Source organism: Protobothrops mucrosquamatus, unplaced genomic scaffold, assembly GCF_001527695.2.
Source record: "Protobothrops mucrosquamatus isolate PMUCROS unplaced genomic scaffold, P.Mucros_1.0 scaffold4, whole genome shotgun sequence".
NCBI classification, from domain to species: domain Eukaryota; kingdom Metazoa; phylum Chordata; class Lepidosauria; order Squamata; family Viperidae; genus Protobothrops; species Protobothrops mucrosquamatus.
In genome coordinates, this window is record NW_015386391.1 from 41,618 (window position 1) to 64,807 (window position 23,190).

At 45.4% G+C, this 23,190-nt stretch overlaps 1 protein-coding gene across 2 annotated transcripts in view; it reads right to left on the reverse strand.

The window, feature by feature from the left end:
- The window catches only part of LOC107303266 (gamma-aminobutyric acid receptor subunit beta-4), a 32,387-nt gene extending 10,918 nt beyond the window's left edge, over positions 1-21,469 (reverse strand). The window contains exons 1-4 of one of the 2 annotated variants that reach the window (XM_015832479.2): positions 21,357-21,469; positions 18,184-18,272; positions 11,471-11,538; positions 5,112-5,332 (exon numbers count right to left, since the gene is read on the reverse strand). In XM_015832479.2, coding sequence (XP_015687965.1) covers positions 5,112-5,332; positions 11,471-11,538; positions 18,184-18,272; positions 21,357-21,436 — 458 coding nt within the window. In that variant the 5' untranslated portion in view covers positions 21,437-21,469. The remainder of the gene's footprint in view (positions 1-5,111; positions 5,333-11,470; positions 11,539-18,183; positions 18,273-21,356) is intronic. The other variant, XM_015832478.1, reaches the window with a different exon arrangement.
- Positions 21,470-23,190: the final 1,721 nt, after the last annotated feature.

The following is a 23,190-nucleotide window of genomic DNA, read 5'->3' on the forward strand; positions in this document are numbered from 1 at the left end:
CGGCAGCTCTACCAAAACAAGCTAGGAGGGTCAGAAAGAAAATGTAAGAAGAAAATCAGTAAGTGAACAAGAGACACTCATGTTTGTTACAATGCAGGCAAAGCTCAGGAATAATTCTAGGTATAAGTTGTTTTTTAAAATGCAAACGCCTACATCTGAACTCTTCATAAAGGATCAGTTGGTCTGAAGCAAAACTAAGTTGCAAATGGAATATGGAAACCAAATCTAATCAAGCATTTTGATTGCCCAAACATGATTTCTGTAAATGTACTGCAATCCAACCTCAGTGCTAAATCCCTCAAATCATCCACCCCCAAATTACATAAACAAATTATACAATTGCATTTGACTACTACAAAATGTCAGCTGCAGATCCATAAATATCAATAACCAGTTCAAGAACACCAATTTCAGACCATAAAAGTCATCCTTTCCAGAGCTTTGTAGGGCAACCTGGAGTCAGTATGAGACACCCTTGTGATACCTATTGTGCCCTGCAAAGCTGCCAAGAGGATGGGATGTGGTTGTGTCATGAATTCAGTCTAAAGAAGGAACACAATCTCAGGAGAACAGGGACCCTGAACAATGGAAAAGCAAAAATTTTGATACAAAGCAAGAAATCCCAGAAATCTGATTGGCTGGCCAGTTTGGGGAAGCTAGGCAGGCCTTTGTCCTTGTGCCTGGAGTGAGTTTTAGCAGGGCAGCAGAACTGGGAAAGACCATCATGGAGGAGGTAGAAGTTGAAGTCATCAGCTGATGGAGGATGGTGCCTTGGGGTTACTTTGGTGCAAGTCTCTTCTCAGGGCTGCCCTCAGGTTGTGCTGTGAGGTGAGGAGGTTTTTGGTTGGCACCACCTTCTTAGTTATTCTTCTCCTGTCTGCAAGAGCTGTGCCACAATGCTGAGAACTGACTACTCTGGGAAGTCTGAGCAATTTGGTCTCACCTGCTTCATTGTGGCAATGGAGACAGAACTGGTACTTTGGTATGGTGCTAAAGAAACCATTACTGGTTTTCTTTTAGAAAAAATGTCCTCCCTCCCTTTTATTTTTTGCCTTCATCCTTTCCAACCTGATTCTTGTAGTGACTAAGAGATGGTGGTGGCTTGTTTACCTGGCTGAATGATGTTCCTTTGAAAATTGATCAGAAGAATTCCTTCTTGCTGATATAGCTGGGCCTGTCACGAAACCTTGGACCATGTTGTTTCTGCCCCAGAGTTTAAAAACACCTGGCACATACTTCATAGAGAAAATTCCCACAAATTATCAGGTGAGTGCACAAGGGTGCATGTGTTCATTGAACAGATCTGTGGTGAAATAATGTGATCTTGAGAGCTGTGCAGTGGGTTCTTCGGTATTATTATCATTGCCAGGGCAGTTTTAAATTTCTATAAATTGCTGCCAGCTGAGATCATGCATAGCTTTGTGTGGCTTTAATGGGCACTTTAATTCATGTTATCCAACAAAGCATTGGAGCACCTGCCTCCAACCTGAACTGATGTCACCTAGGTAGAATCAGAGTTGTTCAAGCTAAATCCGGACAAAACAAAGCTGGTGCTGTTAAAAATGGATGACAAATGATGATGGTTCAGAGTAATCCTTCTGTTGCATTAAGTTAAAGCCCTGTGTGAGATCTGTGTGCTATGTCTGACCCTAAAGCAGGATTCTCAGCAGCCCCCGGCAAATGTCTCTGAATGGGCACAGTTCAGAGGCTGAGTTTAAGGCACTCCTCAACACATGTCCTCTATTTAAAGGGAGCGCTTACTTTTCCAGGAACATGGATCGAGAAAGAAGACAATGAGGTGACTGTAACCAGCAGGGGAATGTAGACCATGAGGATGCAAAGGGAAAATCAGGAAGACGGAGGGAGGGAGATAACCAACAGTGACCTAATAATTTGATCTGTCTGTAGTGGGAAGCCTTGAGGATGCCTCTGCTGCTGTCTCATGCCCTATAAATAGGTGCAAAGGGATGGGGAACTTAGGAAAAGCATACCCTCAGGTAGATCGGGACCATTCTACCAAAGACTGGGGGGGGGGTGTCTGTTCAGCATATGGCTGTCTAGTAGCTGGGAGCATTTTCTCCTGGGAGGGGCTAAGGAAAGGCTAACTGCAGCTCCCAGGAATGGGCTGGCTGCCAGCGGCCAGTTGGCAACTCCCTGAGGCAGCAGCTGGACTTCTTAGAGCATCTCTTCCAGGGAGGACCAGCCCTTCTTCACAAGAGTCACAAATTGGTTGGTGCTCTATGTGGAGAGAGAGGAACAGAACCTGTGTGTCTTCCTTGGAATTCAAGAGAGCAGCTCCTGGGTCTCTGAGAGCGATCGAGGAGCAACATTTAGAGAACCACCCATTTCTAATTTTTTTATGGTTGGTGAGATTACTCTTGCTAAGATGGATTCAGAGGGTTTTCACCTGAAACAGGGTATTAAATGTGTTCAGTCTGGGATCACACAATCCTCCAAATTACAGTTCAAGTCCTCGTCCTCTGGGCCAGCCAAGGCCAAACAAGCAGCAAACAATAGGAAGATTCTTGTTTTTGTCCTGAATTCAGGTTAAGAGGAAATGGCTTAAAAATGTATACAATATTATAAAAAGTACTCAAGCAGGAGGGATAACAAACATAACTACTCAAAAGAAGATAACACCATTAAACCATTAAATGTTTCCCTATTTAAATGCACATCTTTTGGAAAGTAAAGCAAAGTCTCCATGTGAACATTGCCAGAAAAAAACCCCGTTTCCAAACTGCTGCTGCACGCAAACTCTCCCTGCCCTGAATTCGGGTACCATGGGAATTAAGCCTTGACCTCCTACTGTGTGATATCCTTTCAGGCCTGCAAAGACAGCTATTGCTGGTCCCTTGGGGGACACTCTTGTGGGGCCACTTTCTTTTCTCTAAATATAGTTCCTGGTTCCCAGGTAATCCCATTCATTTCAGTTTTTCTTCCTCTTTCTTAAAAGTATGATGCCAAAAATTGGACACAGAGTATTTGAGGTAGGAACTGACAAGTGCAGAATGTAGCAGAACTACAATCTTGCCTGATATGGGAAGCTATAGTTTGTTTGTTTATTTATATTTCACATTTCTTAACGGCCATCTCCCTCAGAGAGGGGTTCTGGGAGATGTACAATTTAATTAATAAAATTAAGCATTAAAACAAAATAATTTAAGATTTAAAAATTAAAAAATATAAAATATTATAAAATTACAAAAGATGGAGAGTACCAAGATGGGGAGGGTAGGAGTTGTTGTTAATATAGGCTGCAGGGGGGGGGGAGGTGTTTTCCATAGGGCCAACCAGTCCCCTGGCTGTGTGGGCCCTGCATCCTTTGTGGAAGGCCAAGAGAGTGGGGGCTTTCCTCACCTCTGGGGCGTAAGATGTTCCACAATACACAGGTGGTGGCAGAAGTGTAAATTCTTTGATCGATGGGGTCTGTAGCCTGCTTTCCCTGCCTGAACTAGTGGGGCGGGCTAATGTGCTGGGGTGAAGCCGGTTCCACAGGCAGCCTGACTCAATGCCATGTAGAGCTTTATAGGTAATAATCAATACCTTGAATTGGACCCAGAAGCAAACTGGCATCCAGTGCAGTTCGCGGAGCAGGTGTTGTACATGCCCTTCTTTGGGCACCAAGTATGGCTCACACAGCTGCATTCTGCACCCAGTTCAAGCTTCTTTTCAAGGGTAGCCCCATGTAGAGCACGTTGCAGTAGTCCAGTCGGGAGATGACTAGGTCATACGTATCGAGCAGATGCCCTCCCTGTCCAGGAAGGGGCATAACTGGCACACAAAGAGCAAAGGTCCTCCTGGCCATGGCTGCCACCTGAACTTTGAGCAAGGACCTCCTCAGTTACATACCAGATCTGTCTGGGATAGTGTGACCCCATCCAGGATCAAAGATGATAAACCCCGGGACACAGAAGGGCCCACCCACAGCCACTCCATCTTACTAGGGTTCAGTTGAAGTCTGTCGTTCCCCATGCAGACCTCCCCCCCACAGCCTCCAGGCACCGCCAAAGGGCATCCACTGCATCACTCACTTCACCCAGAACGGAGATATACAGTTGTATATCAGCCCCAAATGGTAGAGAATTTGACATTTTAGCAGCCTCGTCACTTGTTGCTGATTCATACGAAGTTTGTGATCCACTCTCGCTCTTTGATACTTTCCATGCATACTTTTATCCTGGCATAGCCATATATGCCCTCAAGTCTTCTTCCTAACATCCTGCTGGGATGCATATCCCCTCCTCAAGAAATATGAAACCCAAGTGGAAGTAGTTGATTACTTCTGCCTTTTCTTAGTTACCCTTGTATTTTTGTGATTTTGAGTGCTGTACTATACCACTTGTTTCCTTCGTGGTTGGGTCAGATAACCGCCTTTTTTTTAATTTTCAACTTTGCATGATCATATTGTCTCAGATTTTAGTACAGTCCAGGCTCATTGATAACTATCCACCACTATTATCCATAGTGACTTAGCCACTCTAACAAATATCTTCCTCTAGCTTTGGATCAGGTGGACTCTACCCCTCTCCTATGCCTCTGGTGACCATAGCATAGCTTCTAAAGAGTTCTATGCTACAAAGGAATTCAATCCGAATTGAATACTTCTTATGGATTGTTAGCCACACACCATTACAACTGCACTCAATTAACCTCCTTGTGTGGAGACCACACATTCTTCTAAGCCAGGAAGGGGAAATGGAAAGGAATCTCTTAGCTTGGTCTAAGCCAAAACTTTGTCCAGGGCAATTGAACTGCAATTGTCCTGTGCAAACTGAAATAACCATTTAGAGGTCAATGTGTAACTCACGCATTTTGGCCACAAACTATTATAGCATTGCCACAAATACATTGATTATGAGAAAACCACAATTTCTTATTTCTAGATTTTGACTTAAGATTAGAAGCCTTTTTGAAATGCTACTGAGGGTAACTTTGGAACCCATACAAATAATTCAAACCCAGATCATTTTTCTAAATTACTGGGAAAATATATTGATATTATTAAGTACAATTGCAATACAAACACACTACAGAAAAGCCAGCTTTCTCCTCATTTTACTAGAACATAAAGGGTAGAATCCAGACTGAATGCTTTGTTTTGAACTCACCTCAAGCCGTAAAGAACAGTCCCATCTGGGTGAAGCCGGATCATCCGGTTCTTGACTGTTACCCCATGCAGGAAAGACTTCTTGTCATTTAGGAAATAGGTGTCAGGGAGCCACAGCTGGTCAGCCACCCGATTATCCAGAGTGAGGTTTAGGGCTAGATCACTGTATGCTAGACGCTTATCTCTCCAACTTTGCTGGAAATACATGGTGATGGTGTAGTCCTGGGAACACAAGTGGAGAAGCCATGGGCTAAATGTCAGAAGAATGGCCACCTGTCTTTTCTAGGCAGCAGCACAGAGAATGTCAGGGCATCTGATGGCAACTGAATTCTCTGAGAAGGACATAGAACATAAAATAATACTGTAGGATTGGAAGGGAACTTGCAGGTCTTCCAGTCCAACCCCTTGCTTAAGCAGGAGACCCTATACCATTCTGGACAAATGGTTGTCTGGCCTCTTCTTGAAAGCCTCCAGTGATGGAGTGCCCACAACTTCTGGAGGTAAACTATCCCACTGATTGTTTTACTGTCAAGAAAATTCTCCTTAATTCTAGGTTGGGTGTCTCTTTGTTGATCTGCCACCCATTGCTTCTTGTCCTGCCCTCAGGTGCTTTGAAAAATAGGTTGACCCCTTCTTCTCAGTTCAGCTCCTCAAGTATTGGAAGACTGCTATCATATCACCCCTAGTCCTTCTCTTCATTAGATTAGACATACCTGGTTTTCTCACTTGTTCATTATATGGTTTAGCCTCCAGACCCCGATCATCTTTGCTGCTCTTCTCTGTGCTCTTTCTAGGGCCTCAACATTGTTTTTGTATCTTAGTGGCCAGAACTGGATGCCGTATTCCAAATGTGATCTCACCGTTGCAGTATAAACTGATACTGTCACTTCACAAGATCTTGAAACTATACCTCTATTGATGCAACCTAGGACTACATTGGCTTTTTTGGTGGCTGCTGTAACATACTGCTGACTCATAGTTAAGTGGTTGTCCACTAGGACATCTAGAACCATCTCACAGTTGCTACTGTTGAGTCACCTGTGCTTTTGGTTTCTCTTGCCTCTGTATAGGACCTTACTTTTCTCACCACTGAATTGCATTTTGTTGGATAGGGCCGGGTGTTTGAATTGTCAAGGCCCTTTTAATCTTGAGTCTATCTTCTAAAGTGCTGAAGAAGCTTCTTGGATAAGAAGCGAAACGTCTTCAAAGAAAAACAAGAAAGTCCAGTTGCCTCTTGAAAAATATCTTCCAAAGTGTTAGCTATTCTTCTAAAATGTTATCTTGGTGTCATCTGCAAATTTGATGAGTTCCCCTTCTATCCCTTCATCTAGATTATTTATGAAGAAATTGAAGAGTAGTGGGCCCAAGACAGAACCTTGAGCTACTGCATGCTTTTCTCCAGGTAGATGTAATTCTATTGAAGACTACCCATTGAGTGCAGTTGGCCAGCCAGTTACAAATCCATCTGGTGGTGATGCTGCCTATCCCACATTCTTTTATTTTGCCAAGAAGTAGGCTATTTTATCCAATGCCTTATTGGAATCTAGGTAAACTATGTCTACAGCATTTCCCTGATCCATTAATTTGGTCACTTTGTCAAATAAGGAAATAAGGTTTGTCTGGCATGACTTGTTTTTTGATAAACCTAGGCTGGTTTCTAGTAATTGTTTTGCTCGTTTCTAAATGCTCACAAATGCACTGCTTGATTATTTTTTCCAAACAAAACCAACATATTTTGGGCCTATTCAAAGATTTAATTTCCTTGAGAAGTCTGTAATTCTGGAAAAAGCAGAAATAAACAACACAGCCAGTGGCATGGGGATGGACTATAGAGCCAATGGGTGCATATTTGAAAAACTGAAGGGCCAGATTGGGGACTGATCATACTAAAAAAAAATCTATGTGGTTGCCAAGAGGTGACACCAACTTGATGGAACATAAGCGGGCAAAACTGCCATTAAAAAAAAACAAACAGTAAGTTTGATCTCTTATCTGAGCAAAAGCAGCTGTGGGATTATTTATTGCCCTGATTAAGCAACTTGTATGAATACAGCCATTCTTTTTCGCTGTTCTGCCTCCCTGTCCGTGTCTGCCTTCCCTTTGCACTGCTTGCGCTTCAGTCCCTTGGGGGGGAGGGGGGGCACCCAGATTCTGGCCTGCCCAAAGGCTCAATTCCCTTCCTTGACAGAAATACGTCCCATTTCTTGGGATGATCTTCATTCCACATTTCAGTCAGAGGAGGAGGAGGAGAAGAAGGAGGAGGAGGAGGAGGAGGAGGGGAGGAGGAAGAGGAGGAGGAGACAACGGAATTGCCTTCATGTTTAACCACCTCACTGCTCTTTTGGTTTACAAAGCTTTTGCTTTAAGACCTGCTTAGAGTGAATAATTTCCAAAAATGCAGCACTATTAAAACTTAATTATTTCTGAAATTATGCTAATCAGAGGTATGAAAAAACAATTCTGTCTGAACGATGATAAGAAAGAAGTTATAGAGATAGGAAGGCAGAACGGTGAATGCTGGAAAGAACTGGAGTGCAGCCCAGAAAAATGCCTGCCTGGCAGTTGCTGAGGGGGAGACCCAGCCCATCTGCAGCCCCCCCCCTCCGTGAGGGCCAAGCCTTCTGCATGGAAGGAAGCAGTGCTCCAAGAATGAAGGTGCCTAAGCCTGTCCTGGGGCCACCTACTAGCAAGAAGGGGCTGCACAATCTCATTAGATCCCTTTGTCCTGTTACCTAGCAACAGTTCATTGCCTTGGAATCCCAAGTGCTCCCCTCCCCTCACCAAGCCTCCCCTTCCTCACACTTGGCAGGCAAGAACAAAAGAAGAGGAAGAAGGAAATCAGAAATGCATCTAGAGTGTCTTATTCCAGCAGGGCTCCCTGGCTGCCTCCGGGCTCCTCTCAGAGTGAGACCAGCATCCTGCACACACACACACACACACACACACACACACACACACACACACACACACACACACACACACACACACACACACACACACCTTTCTGAAGACCTCTCTGTCTTTCAGTCATGCTCTTCAGCACAACAAATGTCCCTGGGAAAGCAGTACAGCAGCAGCATGCATGTACCCCTGGCTTATGTAAGAAAAAATACTTAAGGGGGGTCAGTAAGGAATTTTAACAACCCTCTGCTACTAAGTCTCAATGGGACCTTCACCTTGCCAAGCACAGTAGAATGAGGAGGGTGCTGGACTAGAGCCAGGGAGAGCCAGGTCCAAGTTCCCCTCGGCCACTGAAACTCCCTGGGGGACTTTGGACCGGTCCTCCCTCCCATCCTGCCTCGCAGAAGGGCTCTTGGGGATATAAGGGGAGCCCTTGGAGAAAAGGTGGGAAATAAATCTGACTTTAAAAATAAGCAGGGGGTTCTACCTAACCCAATGGACACACCATGGTCTATTCCTACCTCCTCATCTCATTCGTGCCCAAGAACAGGCTCTCTGTCTCCAAAGATCATCCTGAGCAAGTACTGCAGGGCACAGGCAGCGCCTTGAGTAGCTGGGCTCGGTGACACGTGTAACGGGCACTAGGAGTTTTGCAGCCCAGATATATTGAAAACACTATGAGACACAAAGAGCATACATGACCAGCAAGTTAGCTGTCTAGATGTGTTGTTTCAAAATGAGTTTGCAGCTTCTTGATCAGAGAGGGGAAGAGGGGTTCGGCTGAATGGTGTTGAGGCTGAGGCTCCCTGGACACCCCCTCCTCCTCTCGACCCTGGATGGCAGCCTTGGGGTTGGGGTTGGGGATGGACCGGCGAAAGTTCTGGCCACCAAAACTCACAGGGTACCTTGGTGCCAATCACTCCTGCTCAGTCCAATCGGCCTCACCGGGCGGCAGCGGAGGCTGTGGGGATGTAGGGGGAAGCCATGGCGGGTCCCTTGGCTTTTGTTCCTGAGGGTAGGCCGCAGGGTAGAAATCTAACACAAGTAGTCCCCGACTTACAGTTGAGCCCAAAATTTCCATTGCTAAGTGAGACAATTGTTAAGTGAATTTTGCCCCCATTTTGTGACTTTTCTTGCCACAGTGAATTGCCAGAGTGTTAAGTGAATCACTGCAGCTGGTGAGTTAGTCACACGGTTGTTAAGTGAATCTGGCTTCCCCGTTGACGTTGCTTGTCAGAAGGTCGCAAAAGGGGATCATGTGACTCCGGGACTCTGCGACCGTCATAAATATGAGCCAGTGGCTAAGTGCTTGAATTTTGATCACGTGACCATGGGGATGCTGCAATGGACATGTGTGAAAAACAGCCATAAGTCACTTTTTTCAGTCCTGTTGTAACTTTCAACGGTCACTAAATGAACTGTTGTAAGTTGAGGACTACTGTATAGAAATATTATGGGCCAGGAATTCAACCAGGAGATGAATAGATTCTTTGGCAAAATTAATCTGAATTTTCTTCTTTTTTGACCCTCTACTGCAAGAAAACTCTGCTGAAGCAATACTTGGAGATTAATTAATCATATGATCGGAAGCATGCAGTGATCCAAGCTAGCCTATCTCCATAGCAACTCAGCCTGACTGTCACCCTGTGAGGAGGCTCCATAAAGCCCCAGCCTCATAGTGCACTACTGCACCTGGTGGCCCCCCATCCATCACTCAGCAATAACCACATCCTGAAACAATTTGACATAGCTTTTTACTGAGGTGCTAGGATTGTATAAGTTTAATATATATTAACTATATTGTATATTTTATACGTAGCTCGAGGCGATTCCTCTTCACTCAAGCCAGAAGTTGGACACCCATGATATGTAACATATCCAAGGAAGCCACTTTCTCAAGGTATATTTAGACTATTGATTTTGTTGCCATAGGAAATGACAGAGACGATCAGCATGAAATATTATAGAAGGGAAGCAAAAGTGTTCTTAGAGAAGATATTCTTATGAGCTCCTCTCCTTGAGACGCCTTCTTAGGACCCCAGTTTGAGGCTACCTGGCATCTAAGGCAAAAGCCAAGCCCAGAATGCCGAGAACAGGGGTTAACCTCTCCTGAATCTTCTGTAGGGTGTCTCCACATGGAAAGGTCCCCTTACAAAGCAAATGTAATTTAGCTTCCTGCTAAATTTGGAAGGAGGATTTTAAGAACTAGCATATGCTCATTTTAGGCTAATATTACAACTTTTCCACTGAGGAGGCTATATTGTGACATCGCAACTCCATCCTTTTGTATTTGCATCAAGACATCACACACAGCTAAGTCAAGATAGTGTTTATATCACAACACACATTTGTGTCAAAAAAGCCAACATAGTCCTAGGCTGCATCAACAGAGGGCTAGTACCGCTTTATGCTGCTTTAGTCACACCCTGCTTGGAAGGCTGCATCTAGTTTTAGTCACCGCCAGTGCTTTTTTTGTAAAAAAAAAAAAAAAAAAGGTTCCGGAACTCACACACGTCATACAACCTGCCTTGCCTACCCTACAAGGTTACATCCAAAAAAGGTGCCGGAACTCCGTTCTGGGCGTTCTATGACAAAAAAAACCCTGGTCACCGCTATACAAAAAGATGCTGAGACTCTAGAAGGAGTATAGAGAAGAGCTATATTCATGATTAGGGGGCTGGAAGCTAAATCATACAAGGAACGATTGCAGGAACTATGTATGTCTAGGCTAATGAAGAGAAGGACTAGGGGGGTGACATGATAGCGGTCTTCCAATATTTGAAGGGCTATCACAGAGAAGAAGGGGTGAACCTATTCTCCAAAGCACTTGAGGGCAGGACAAGAAGTAATCGATAGAGGGAGAGATCCAGCCTAGAACCATTTAGAGAAGTATGCGAAGCTTTCCACCAACTTTACGGGGTGGAGTTTTCGCATCTATTCTAGTCCCCCATCCCCCCGAGGATGGTAGATTCTAACAAGTCTTGTCACTGAACTCAGTGCAGAACCTTTTCAAAAGAGCAAAAAACAGTGGGGTGAAGAGGGAGGCTGCAAGTAGCTGCAGGTGGTACTCCATTGGTTGTCAATACAATACAAGATCATTTATTAACTGAAGACAGATTTTTCTATCGTATTTCAAAAGTCTTTTCTTGTCTGATATTTGGCATCAGAATAAAATAGAATTTGCTGCAAATAATTCTCAGGGCAAAAGCATGACATTAAATAATATATTTATATTGTATATATATACAATATCATACTGTATAGAATATCACATGTTTGAATGTGTGCTCATGCATTCCCCATGCTCTGGTATACCTCAATTCTATCTAGACACCATTTGCAAATGAGGACAGTGAGAACATTAATGCCTCTCTGTTCAATTCAAATTGGGTCTGCTCAATTGGTTGCATGATATGGAATTCCCCAAAAGGATGATTTTGTTATTCTCATCATACTCACCATATTCACTTCAGAAATCTGATCAATGCTCGAAATGTGGATGCTCATTCCGACAGTAACAGGGTTACCTGAAGCACAAGGAGGTAGGATTAGTCCCCATGCAAATTGAACTAATTTAGATCTGTCATGGACAATCAACCCTGATTTTTCTTTATGGAATAAAACTTCAAGCTCTCATAAAATGGATAAAGTGAATTGGGTTCTTGATGGTCTTTGGGTTTGATTATTTTCTTGCAGACATTCCATCACCAGGCCAGGCAACAAAAGCACTGCAAACCTAAGCCTAGCATCAAGAATCCAGCAGTTCGCTTCTGAGCTACATATATCTCTGATATGGACAAGTTTTGAAACTGACAGTAAAGTGTTTGTGTCTAGTCTCTGCCAAATGCCACTGAAGCCTTGGTAAACCTCATGTCAGGATACAGGAGAAGGAAGCCTCTTTTATGAGAACCAACAGTTGACTAAAAAAGATTTAATTCCCCCCTCCAGGTAGAAGAGAAGCCATGATTACAAGCAACAGTGAGGCTAATTGTTTCAGTTTTGACTGATTTTCCCAAGCATCCCCAAGACACATATGCATAAATATTATGAAAAATATAAAGCTCCAGAATAAAAGGCCCTATCAAAGGCCCCTCTGAAAGAACATGAAATTGCTTTTCTTTCTAAATCACAGAAGAAAAGAGGATGCTGCCCTTTGCCCCATTAATTGGTCTCCTGTAATCAGAGTACATTCATGAAAAAAATAAAGAGCAATGGCATTTCACTTAAAAGAACACTGGAAGATATGATGCTAAATTGCTCTGAATGTCCCCTCTGCACAAGCAACTGCTTGGTGGGACCTCTGGCCAGACCATTCACTTTCTCAGGAGCTCTTTTACCTTCAGCACCTCCCTCTGCAGTTGGGGATGACAACATCCAGCCAATCTGAAAGGCCTGGTGAAAGAAAATTAAAGCAAAACACTATGAACGCCAGGAAGGTGACAAGTGGTGATCCTTGATCAAAGGTTAGGGTTAGGTGAGAAAGAATTTAAACAACCACAAGAGTTGAGGAACCAGAATCTTGGTTAGCAGCTCCCACAATACATGTCTTTGTTGATTCTACAGGACCCCTTGCTTATTCTTTTGGAACAATTTCAGAACTGGGGAGTGCTCTAACACTGGAGGCTCTTAGGAAGAGATTGGACAGCTGTTTATCCAAAATCATATAGGGTCTTGCCTGGGCAGGGGGCTTGGACTAGAAGACGTTCAATGTCCTTTCCAATCTGCTACTCTTTTATTCTATTAACACTTAGTGCCTTGGATGACTTTAATTATGGAGTTTCTCCAGATCATTGGAATTAGGGAAGGAGTTAATTTTCCTCTTGTTTTACTGGTTGTTTCCAGAAGATGATGCTGAGCAATTAACAGTTATCTCTCCATGGCATGAAATTTTTCAGGCTGAGATTCAACAGGTTGTGGGAGACCTTACAGGGATCATGACTGAACTGTCTTCACTGTATCCAGCTTTTCCTCTCCATCCAGTCACCTTGACTCTACCCTGAATAAAGGGATTACAGGATCATAAAAAGGGAGTTAAGAGCATTTATGTCTTGAGCTGGTGCCTGAGCACAGTAATTAATTGGTTGATACTGGGAAAATTGAAACAAAATCCACACAAGACAGAAATAGTTGGTAGAAGGCCCAAATATTCATCTGAATAGTGTTCAGCCTGTCTCAGGTGGTCTTGATGGTGAGGAAAACTTTTATTATCTTCTACCTAGAGCAGGGGTGTCAAACTGCCAGCCTACGGGCCGGATGCATCATCCAGAAGCCATGCCCACCCCATTGCTGGCAATGGCAAAACCATCCCAATACATTGCGCAACGTCACATGACGTCGTGAGTTTGACATGTCTGACCTAGAGCTTTCTTGCCAGAGACCAGAGAATCTCTCAGCCGGAACGCTGCAGGGTGTGACTCCCCCTGACAACAGTTCACCCACTTCAGTTAGCCTGGAACAGAGCTGGGAGGCTATAGCTGGTATAGGTTCTCCTGCTTGAGCAGGGGGCTGGACTAGAAGACCTCCAAGGTCCCTTCCAGCTCTATTCTATTCACATAGCTATCCCTTGGAACTGTGTCACGTCAAGATTCTTCTAATGGCGCTGGGTGCCCGTTCGTTTCTTGGCCTAATTCCTGGCCCAGTTCGAGCTGGTTTTTGAAGCCTGGAACAATTTCTGGGTAATAATGATGAGCCTATGTTTTGTTGGCTGTCACAATGCTATGAAGAAATTCCTTAAATTCATTCTTACTGTGTGGCAATAACTGCTGGCAAATTTAGTCTTGAAGCTTTCACTGATGCTATAGGATTCAAGGAATCCACTGGGAACAAACCTTCTGATATTGAAGAAGATCCATAATATGATCTACACGTTCCTGTGAAAGGCTATGTTTGACAGCAATTTCCCATTGATAATCTGTTGGTTGTTCCTAATTGATTCATCTGACTCTCATGTGGAACTCAGAGGTTGCTGCTGTAGGTCATCTACAGCACTTCATTTCTGACCACACAAATTGGCTCCTCCCAGTTCACTATCTATAGTTCTTAATAATTTTTTTTTAGCCAAGCAACGCACAGTACTCACATCCACACACAACATCACTATAAACAAGCAGCATTCAGCAGTGAATCTCAATTGAAGAGACTCCTTCAACAGTCAAAAATGTCAGGTACATTGATGAGTACTCACTCTAGGCTTTCATTTCACAAATAACAGCAACACAATTTTTCTTCACAGTAATTTCCCACCAACTGAAGTGAAAGAACAAATGCTAACACACACACACACACACACACACACAGAGAGAGAGAGAGAGAGAGAGAGAGAGAGAGAGAGAGAGAGAGAGAGAGAGAGAGAGAGAGAGAGAGAGAGAGAGAGAGAAGAGTTTCTTAGAAGCCGGCACTAGCATCTGGTGGTGAATTATAATGGTGGAGGCATTACTTTGTAGCCCTTGTATTTATTCTCACCATGTTATATTTCTATCATGGATCGTTTATAGCACATTCAGTAATGTAACTTTAACTTCATTTTCATGCAAAATATTCTATAATTCTATTTTTGCTTTTGATTTCAATTTTTTAGTAGTTTATCAAAGTATAAAATACAAAAATACAAAGAAAAAAGAAAATAAAGGGAAAATACAGAAGTAGAAGAGGAGAAAGTGTAGGGTAAAATGGAAAAGAAAGAGAAAGGCATTGACTTCCTACTTTTTTTTGGCACAATAGAATAAGGTAATAGCATACAATTTCAACTTTTTGCTTTTACTTCATAATATATATTAGCCATTGTGGTAGTAGCAATCTATCTAATCAACAAAACCCAAAGTCAAACCTATCTAATCAGCAAAACCCTAAATCAAAGTTTCACTTTTTCCATTTCAAGCACTAAGTCCAAAAGTAGTTTCCAAGTATTGCTTTCTTTAATCAGAGCAGTCAATTTAGCCATCTCTGCTAATTCCATCAACTTCTGCAGCCAATCGTCCATTGTGGAAATCAAAGTATCCTTCCATTTTTGTTCATAAAGTATTGTTGCTGCTGCCAGCAGATATAACATCAAAGTTCCACTTTTTTCAAGTTCTTTATCGATTAAGCCCATAGTAATTCAGCCCTATTTTTATCATATACTTTCTCTAAATAATCCAAAATGCAGTAACACTTGTTCCTTGCATGCATATCTTTTTCAATGACCTGCTGAAGGGCAAAACAAGGGTCTCCGTATCCCCCTGCCCGGCATGACGCTGCATGGCACCTCCCAACCGTTGTTCATGGTTATTCTTGTTATTCTTTTCTATCTTCCCAGGCCCAAACTAACTTCACTGACTCTTTGATGCTTTCTCCTGTATGCAGGGAAACAATCGCAGCCTTCCTAGTCATGGCATAGAGGCCACCCTCATGCAAGCGAAACAGTTCATAAGCTACTCCTTACGGAAGCCACATTTATTTTTTAGTACCACCTATACCAACTTATCATTTTTCAATATTTGACAAGGATGTGAGACTTTCTTCTCATTTATAGCATTAGAAATATTAGCATTTATATCATCCATTCCAAACCCATAAAAATCTCTAAAAGACTTCTTCCAGCATTCTCTCATTTCAGTTTCATCCCTGAAATTTTATCCCTTTTATTCTTAATTCCATTCAGTCTTCTGGAGACTACTTGTTTAGACCTCTTTTCCCCACAACCTGAAGAGGTTTTTTTTTAAAAAAAAATTCTATCAAACTTGTATTAAAAAAAAATTCTATCAAACTTGTATTGCTCTTTCTTGGCCACCTTTAATCTTAATATTTATTTTTCATCACATGACTAGCAACTAACCTTTTCCTCTCTGCAATATATTTCTCTAATGCTCATTGTTTTCAGCCATTGTTTCCTTATATGCATTTTCTCTCATCCACAGCCTCTTTCGTGTTATCGTTCCATCGAGTGTTTTTTCATCCTTCCTAATAGCAAAGCTCCACCCGTCCAAATCTGAGCACTTTGTAGCTTAATTTTCTTCTTTGGGTTCCAAGCAATATCTTCTTTTCTTATACTCTCTGTATTGTAAGTTAAGGGTTACTGTCATATCTCTCAACTTTGTCAGCCTTTCAAGGTAGTCCTGACTAGTCTGAAATCACGAGTGCTGATACTGCTTTTATAATAAGGTTACTATAAGACAATCTTAAAAGTCTGAATGTGGTTCGCCCCCCTCCCTCTATCTTCAAGAGACCTAGGGAGCATCAAGTCTGAAAGTTTTTCTCAAATTATATTTCTGTCTTGGACTTAACTTTCTTTTATCTGACCGTTGTCTTGGTTGTAGTTCTTCTTCCTGTTCCTCAAGAGTCTTACAAATAATTATATCTTGAACCTGTAGTTGCCTAGTCAAGAATTCTTTAAAAACACATCAATATGATGCAGATACCTTCTCGGCCATCAGATTCCTTCCATTTTTCTTCTTATTGGAATTCTTTGCAACTGTGTTCATTTCCCATGGTTCCTAGACATATTTCTCCTTTGAAATTTCAAGTCATAGGATCTAGCCTACCTTTCTTCAGAGTTCAACAAATATGTTCTTCTGAAGTCCAGCATGCAGATCTGATTCTTCTTAGTTCCTTCTCCCCTGGATATTATGAATTCAAGGATAACACAATCATTTTCCTTCACCATGACTTCTTCAACTTATCCCTTTAGTATGAATTTGGTCTGGGATAATAGACCCTTTGTTCTTTCTTCTACCTTCTGGCAAATGAATTTATCAGCAAGAGAGCAAGAATTTACTGGGCCTCTGATTCTTGATAGAATTAGATTCCCAGCAGATGGGAAATGAAATCCCCATTATCACCATCTCACACATCTCTGAAAAATTGCATATATTTATCAATGCCACTCCACAGAATCAGACCACTTTCATTTACATCTTTCCTCCTATTTTTTAAATTTCATTTGTTAATTCATGCTCTTTACAGTAATTCCTCTAATACATTCTAAGTCATTATCTTACATATGATATTATGTCATATGATATGATAGCTTCTACTATCCTTTATGGTTTGATCAATCTAGTTTTTTATATGTTGCTTTTTAGAAGATAAGAGAATATATGGGTGATGTTACCAGTCTTAACCACATAAAGCTTTCTCTGATTATGTTAAGGAGAGTGACCATCTGTTTTGGTACATTTTATGCTAAGATACCACAAGCACATCCAGAGTCTAGTTTTACTCCAAGCATGTTATTCTCTGTAAACTAGGATCTCTGATCTACAGAGTTCTTTGCAAGCAACACTCTGTTGCCCTCATCCTACCAGTTACTCAGTACAAAGTCACTCAAGCTATGTTTAAACTATGAAATATGCACAGAACACTTTCAATAGTCTTAGCCTTGTTATTAGTAATAGTACTAATATTGCAGGATCTTAGCAAAATGAATATAAAGGTGACCCAAAACATTTCCAAAGAAAAAAAAGTCAACAGCAACCATGAACCATGACAATGTCCAATACACAATGAAGAACTGTACACTGCAACAAAGTAACAAAAGCTCCAGTCCTAACATCTGTCAGCCAAAAATGCATGATTTAACAGGATCAGCCCCGGAAGTGTTTCCCTGACTGCAGATTTTTTGGGGTGCCCCTGGACTCCTCCTCTTTGGGATGACCAATATGCACACTTCTAAGCAAACAACTGATTTCCTTCGCATGCCTTTTTCATGCCATATTGGAAGAACCCCAAATAATTGCATAGCAATATATTTGTGTGTATGCATCCCTCAGCCTGGGAAGGCACAGATGGGAGTGGTCTTGCCAGAGTAACCGACCTACCACTGTGACATTACAGGATGCTGGGGCAAGGAGCAACATCTTGATCTTTGCAGTCGGGAAGTGTCGGGAAGCCCGTAGCAGCAACCACTGCAGAAAGGGCACCACCAGATAAGGCCAATTTTCATTCCCCCTGCCTCTGTCATTCTCAATACTGAGAGCAGATTCTGGAGGAGATTGACTCTAATCAGGCATGGTTTGCCTGGCCCAGTCAAGAAACAGGTGAAGATGAAGGAAATGGAGGGAAATTGCAAAGGTCATCATAAAAACTATAGAGCAACAGTAGCTTTGACAAAAGGAGCCCAAGTAGCCTTGGGGGGCCTCTGTCTGTTTTGAACCAAGCCCCCAGACAAAGGAAAAGGAATAGAAGGATCTACATACCTCCAAAGTCAGGCCGGAGACGGACATCATAGCCTTTCAGCAATTTGTCCACAATATCTTTAACTACGGATATATTCCCAGTAGCTGGGCTGGAAGACAGAAAGGGTAACATGATCTGGTCACTATCAGTGCCCCACACCCATATCCACACCCAGAATCCCACAAGATCCTGGACTGTAGTGACCAAGAAGACCTAAAGGAGAAACAGTTGCTCTGGCCGGAGAAACATTGGGGGAGATTGGCCAGTGCAACTGCAGCAGGTTGGGTAATTCCCACACCAGCATCTCCTGTCAGGTTGCACCCACTGCCTGCCACCTGTCTTGAGCCCAGAGGGTTCTGCCCAGAAGCTGCTATGCCATTTCCTTCCCTTCCCCCAGCCTTCTGGGAATACCAGGGGGGATCTGCACACATTTTCATGGTGTCCTAATTCCTCTTGACAGGGCCCTAACAGCCTCACAGCTTCTGCCCCATAACACCTCCTGTGCTTGACCTTCCATTAGATGTGCTAAAATCAGCTCACAAGGCCACGGCCTTTACACAAAAGATGCTGAGGCTGCTCTGCTCCCTTAATTCTCCTGGGGGTCCCTGAACATGGCTGTCATTCCTGCTGTCCCTGCTCCACCCACTGCCAGACAGGCAGGAGACTCCTGAGCCCCTGAAAATGCTCTAAAGAGCAACTGCCTTTCTGCAGCCAGTGAGAGGCTCCATCTTGGCCTCAGTGTCTTGGTGTGATGACCTCCTTCCTAAACCTCTTGTTTTCTTTTACAGACTGAGGCCAGCAATACTCTTTTCTGTCCCTCCAAAGGGGACAGAAAAGAATATTGGGGTGGGGTAGGAAGAAGGAAGCAGGTTGAGACACTAAAGGAAGCAAAACCCTGTAGCCCTGAGGCCAAGAACCCATAACCCAGCAGCTGCTCCGCACTCCTGCAACCATTGCACTACAACCATCCCCAAGGGCCTTGTTCTCCTGCAGGCTGGTTCATATAGTCACCCTTCTCACTACTCTTTCCCAAGGCAAAGGCACCGTTTCCTTTGTCATAGATTGAAGGTGAACAGAAGCTGCAGCAGGACTCTCAGCCAGCCAAGGTGGATCAGGAGTACCCTTCAGAGCTCCCCCTCCTGCCCACCACCCCGCATGTGATTCAGACACAATCAGCAGATAGAAGCAGCCTGTGGCCTCTCTGAATGTTTGTGTGTCTTTAGCCAAGCTGAGGAAGCCTTTCTTTTCCACCATGGTTGCTGCTAGTGCTAATGTTAGTGGGTTAAGGCGCCTCCTTGGCTGCTTAATGAGTCAGACTAGAAGAAGTCTTTGGGTGGTTGGTTTGCCCCTGGCCTTTGGGCAAAGGCAAATCAGTGCTTCTTGGCCAGGAGGTGACAACTAGGCGTGCTGATAGAGCTGGGCAGTGTCCTGATGCATCCTTTCTAAAGATTCATGGGTGGTCACTTTTAGAATGCTCTGCACAATTTCTGGTCTTCTCATCTTAAGAGGTATCTTGAATAAGTGAAATAAAACAGAAAAGGATGATCCAAATGATCAGGAGATTGGTGTTTTGCAGTATGTAAAGGATCTAAACTTATATCTAATGTGGATCAATCAAATCAGGGAAAGCATTTTCTCTCCCCCTAAAAGAATAGACCTGGAAATCATCTCACGATGCTGGAATGTGGTAGGAGATTTGAAACTGACTAGAGGGATGTTTATCTTCAAGCATGAAATCCGTGGGATTTGTTACTGGAAGGCATAGTCATGGCAGTGCTGGCCAGCTCTTATGGTGAGCAAAAAAGAAGATTGGAGAAGTTATGGAGGGGAAATACTCAAGTCCTGGTGGCACCACACTTCCTTACTAGGCACAAACACTGCCTAATTCTGAAGACCATGACAGTAATAAAGGTGTGGTGTGATTTGATCTGATAATTCTACAGATCAAGTGCCCTTGGTCTTCCAATGGGAACCAAAGGCCCAATCCCGCAAAGCTCTCCTAAGATATGCTATATGGAATCAGCTTCCAGCTCCTTCTGACATCATCTGTCAGGGTCCTTCTTTTCCCCCTTCCATGCAACCTTACGAGAGAAAAATCTGATGATGGGCTAAAGATTGCTCTTTACAAGGAGTTTTTCCCCTTAACCCTAACCTGAGTATCATAGGAATGGCTCAGAAGACGATGCACCGGAGTGGGCCTGCTGTGATGATGCAAGCTTCTGAATTACACAGAGATCTTATTCAGATAGGTGGCTTACTAGACTATCAGTTCTTCCCTAACTGCTTATGGTTTGGCACACAGACAACTCCGCTTTCCAGTTCAAATTTTCAGTTTTTGACTGCTTAGATGAATGCTTTATATTATATCCAAAGAGAGCCTGATATGAGAGAAGGGCAAAGGGGTTTGAATTTAAGGCTTGCCCCATTGTCTTATCTCTGGTCAGAAGAGGGCTTGGGGGGAGGGGATGGACTCCCCCTTAACTAGCAAAAGTCCTTCAGCAGCTTCCAAAGCAGCTTCTGCTCCTGGCCAGTTCTGCAGAAGAGCCTTCATAACCTTTCCAGAATGGGGGGAGAGGCATTTCCTTCGGCAGTGATCTCTATCTAAACCCAATACACATAACATAACATACACACACACACACACACCAAATCCCCATTTATAGCCGATTCCAATTCCCCACCAGATGCCAGCAGGGCCAACGGCCGGACAGGTCTGTCTCTTTAAGGGATTTGAACCCTGGATAGAAATGCGGCCTCTCGGTCCGGATTCCTCTGGCTCTCCGGGGAAGAGCAAACGACACGCCGGCAATCGGAGTCCGGCGTTGGATCGCGTGCAGACGAGAGCCAACCTGGCAGGGCAGCGGTGTGCTGGCGCCGCTTCTGCATCGCCGCCGATCCCCATCCCCATCTCGCCGCGGCGTCAGCAGCTCCCTCGGGGTCCGGAGGCGCAACAACAGCGGCGATTTGCTCCGGGGGCAAACGGTCAGCAGCAATTGCTTCCCACTGGGCCCTCCCCACCAGAGGCCGCCTTCGAAGTCGGCCTTTTTTGCCCGCTCCGTCGGCCGGCCTGCAGCTCTCCCCGCGAGACTGAGCGGGTCCCCTTCCCGGCGACTCGAGGGTGGCGCAAGAAAGCAATGCGGGAGGGGGTCTCTGCAGCCCGACCTCGCCTCCCCGATCCGACGTCGCTTCTTACCTTTGGGCGCAGCAGGCGAGACAAAGAGCTGCCAAAGCAGAGACGAATCCACTCAGCCTGCGTGCCCGAAATCTCCACATTTCCACCTCCAGGACCACGGAAGGGAGGGAAGGGGGAGGGCGGAAGGGGCGGAAGGGAGCCGCGCTCGTCGCCCTCCTCTGCGCGCAGGAAGGGCCGATGCCCGCGACCGATATCCTAGGTGCCCGACGTCGGGGTGCTGCGGCGGCGGCTGCTTTTTAATCACATGAAGCATTTAAACCTTGGGGGGGAGGGAGGGAGGGAGGGAGGGAGGAAGCGGGAGGGGAGGGGCGCACGGGAGGGTCCCTCAGCGCCGGCCCGATACTCCGCTTCTCCTGGCCCCCAGCAGCGGCAGTTGCGGCAACAGCAGCATCCTCGGCGGCGCGAGCGAGCTCTCCTCGGGCGACGGAGCAGGCCCCTCGGGAGCGAGCAGGGACAAACGCTCGCGAACGGCCTCAGTGAAACGTCGACTCGGTTCTCGCGGGCGGCGGCGGCGAGGGCTGAGAACGGGAAGGTGGGAGGGAGGGAGGGAGGGAGGGAGAGTGGGCGGGGGACCGCGGAAAAGAGCCTTCAGACGAGCGACCGCGCTGCCTACTGAGCGCCGCTGCTGCCCCCAGCCCTGCCGCTACGTCGCCATCCGGCCGCGCAGAGGTTTGTTCCTGCCCGCTCGCCTCCTTTGGGATCGGGGCGGCGGACCAAGAAGAGGCGAGGTCTACGCGAGCAGTCGGGCAGCGGCGAGGGAAGAGCGGCGAGCCACGCGCCGTTGGGGCTCTCGGCAGCCCCCTCCCGCCCCTGCGTGGGTCCCCGTCCCTATTTTTAGAAAGGGGCTGCCTGCGCACTCGGCTCCTTCCCACCGGGTGGCCCGTGCAGAGCAGGAGGTGCGGAAAGCGATTGGCACGGATGGACTATAACGGGAGGGGCGGCAAGAAGCCAGCCGAAAGGGAAGGGAGGCGGGGGTGTTTCCAGGGAGAGGAGGAAACGCCGCCCCCGCATGCGGATGAACAGAAGATGGTTCCGCGGATTTTCCCCGACCCGCGCCAACTCCGTCACGAGGGGGAGGAGGGGCAAGAGGAGCCAGGGGCAAAGAGAGAGGGAGCTCAACTCCTTCCTTCCTTCGCTCGCTCCCCGACCGCTGAGCCCGACGCGGCTCTTCTCGGACTGAGGTCCTTCGTAGCTCGCCGCCCCGGCAGCTTTGAGAACGCCGCCCGCACTTGGGCGTCCAAGGGACCATTCCTCAGTCGAGTGGCCGCTACCTGTTTTCCCTCGATCTAGCCCAGGCTAAACCCTCTCGGGCTTATCCGGCGGCGGCGGCGGCGGCACTAGCATTTCCTGCTTAAATCGACCTAGCGCCACCGCGTGTGGTTCGTTTCCCTTTCTTCCCCACCATCCCAACCTCCCTATTCCCCACTTTTGAGGGAAGGCGCTCACGTGAGCACCCTTCCGAATCGGGCATTGGCAGATTCCTGGGAGATGTGCTTGTATCTCAGCGAGCAAATCAAGAAATGCGGGACCGTTGGCCACTCACAACCCTCAGCCAATCGGGCATCCTCAGCAGTATTTCCCCACCGCCACAGTGACGACAGTCGCTGCGGTTAGGCAGCCAGGAGAACACCCCGCTAGCAACCCATCAAGATGCCAGACCGATAGTATCGAGAGCTGAGTTAGACTCAGGATCCGGGAAGGGGAGAAGCCCTTCCGCGCCGGTGTAAGTACTCCTCTCCCTCCCGCTGGCCACCTGCGAGGGCCAGGGGACCCGCACGCTCTTCTCGGCTCACGCCCTTCCGCGAGAACAGGGAGCCGGGGAAAGGTTGCGGTG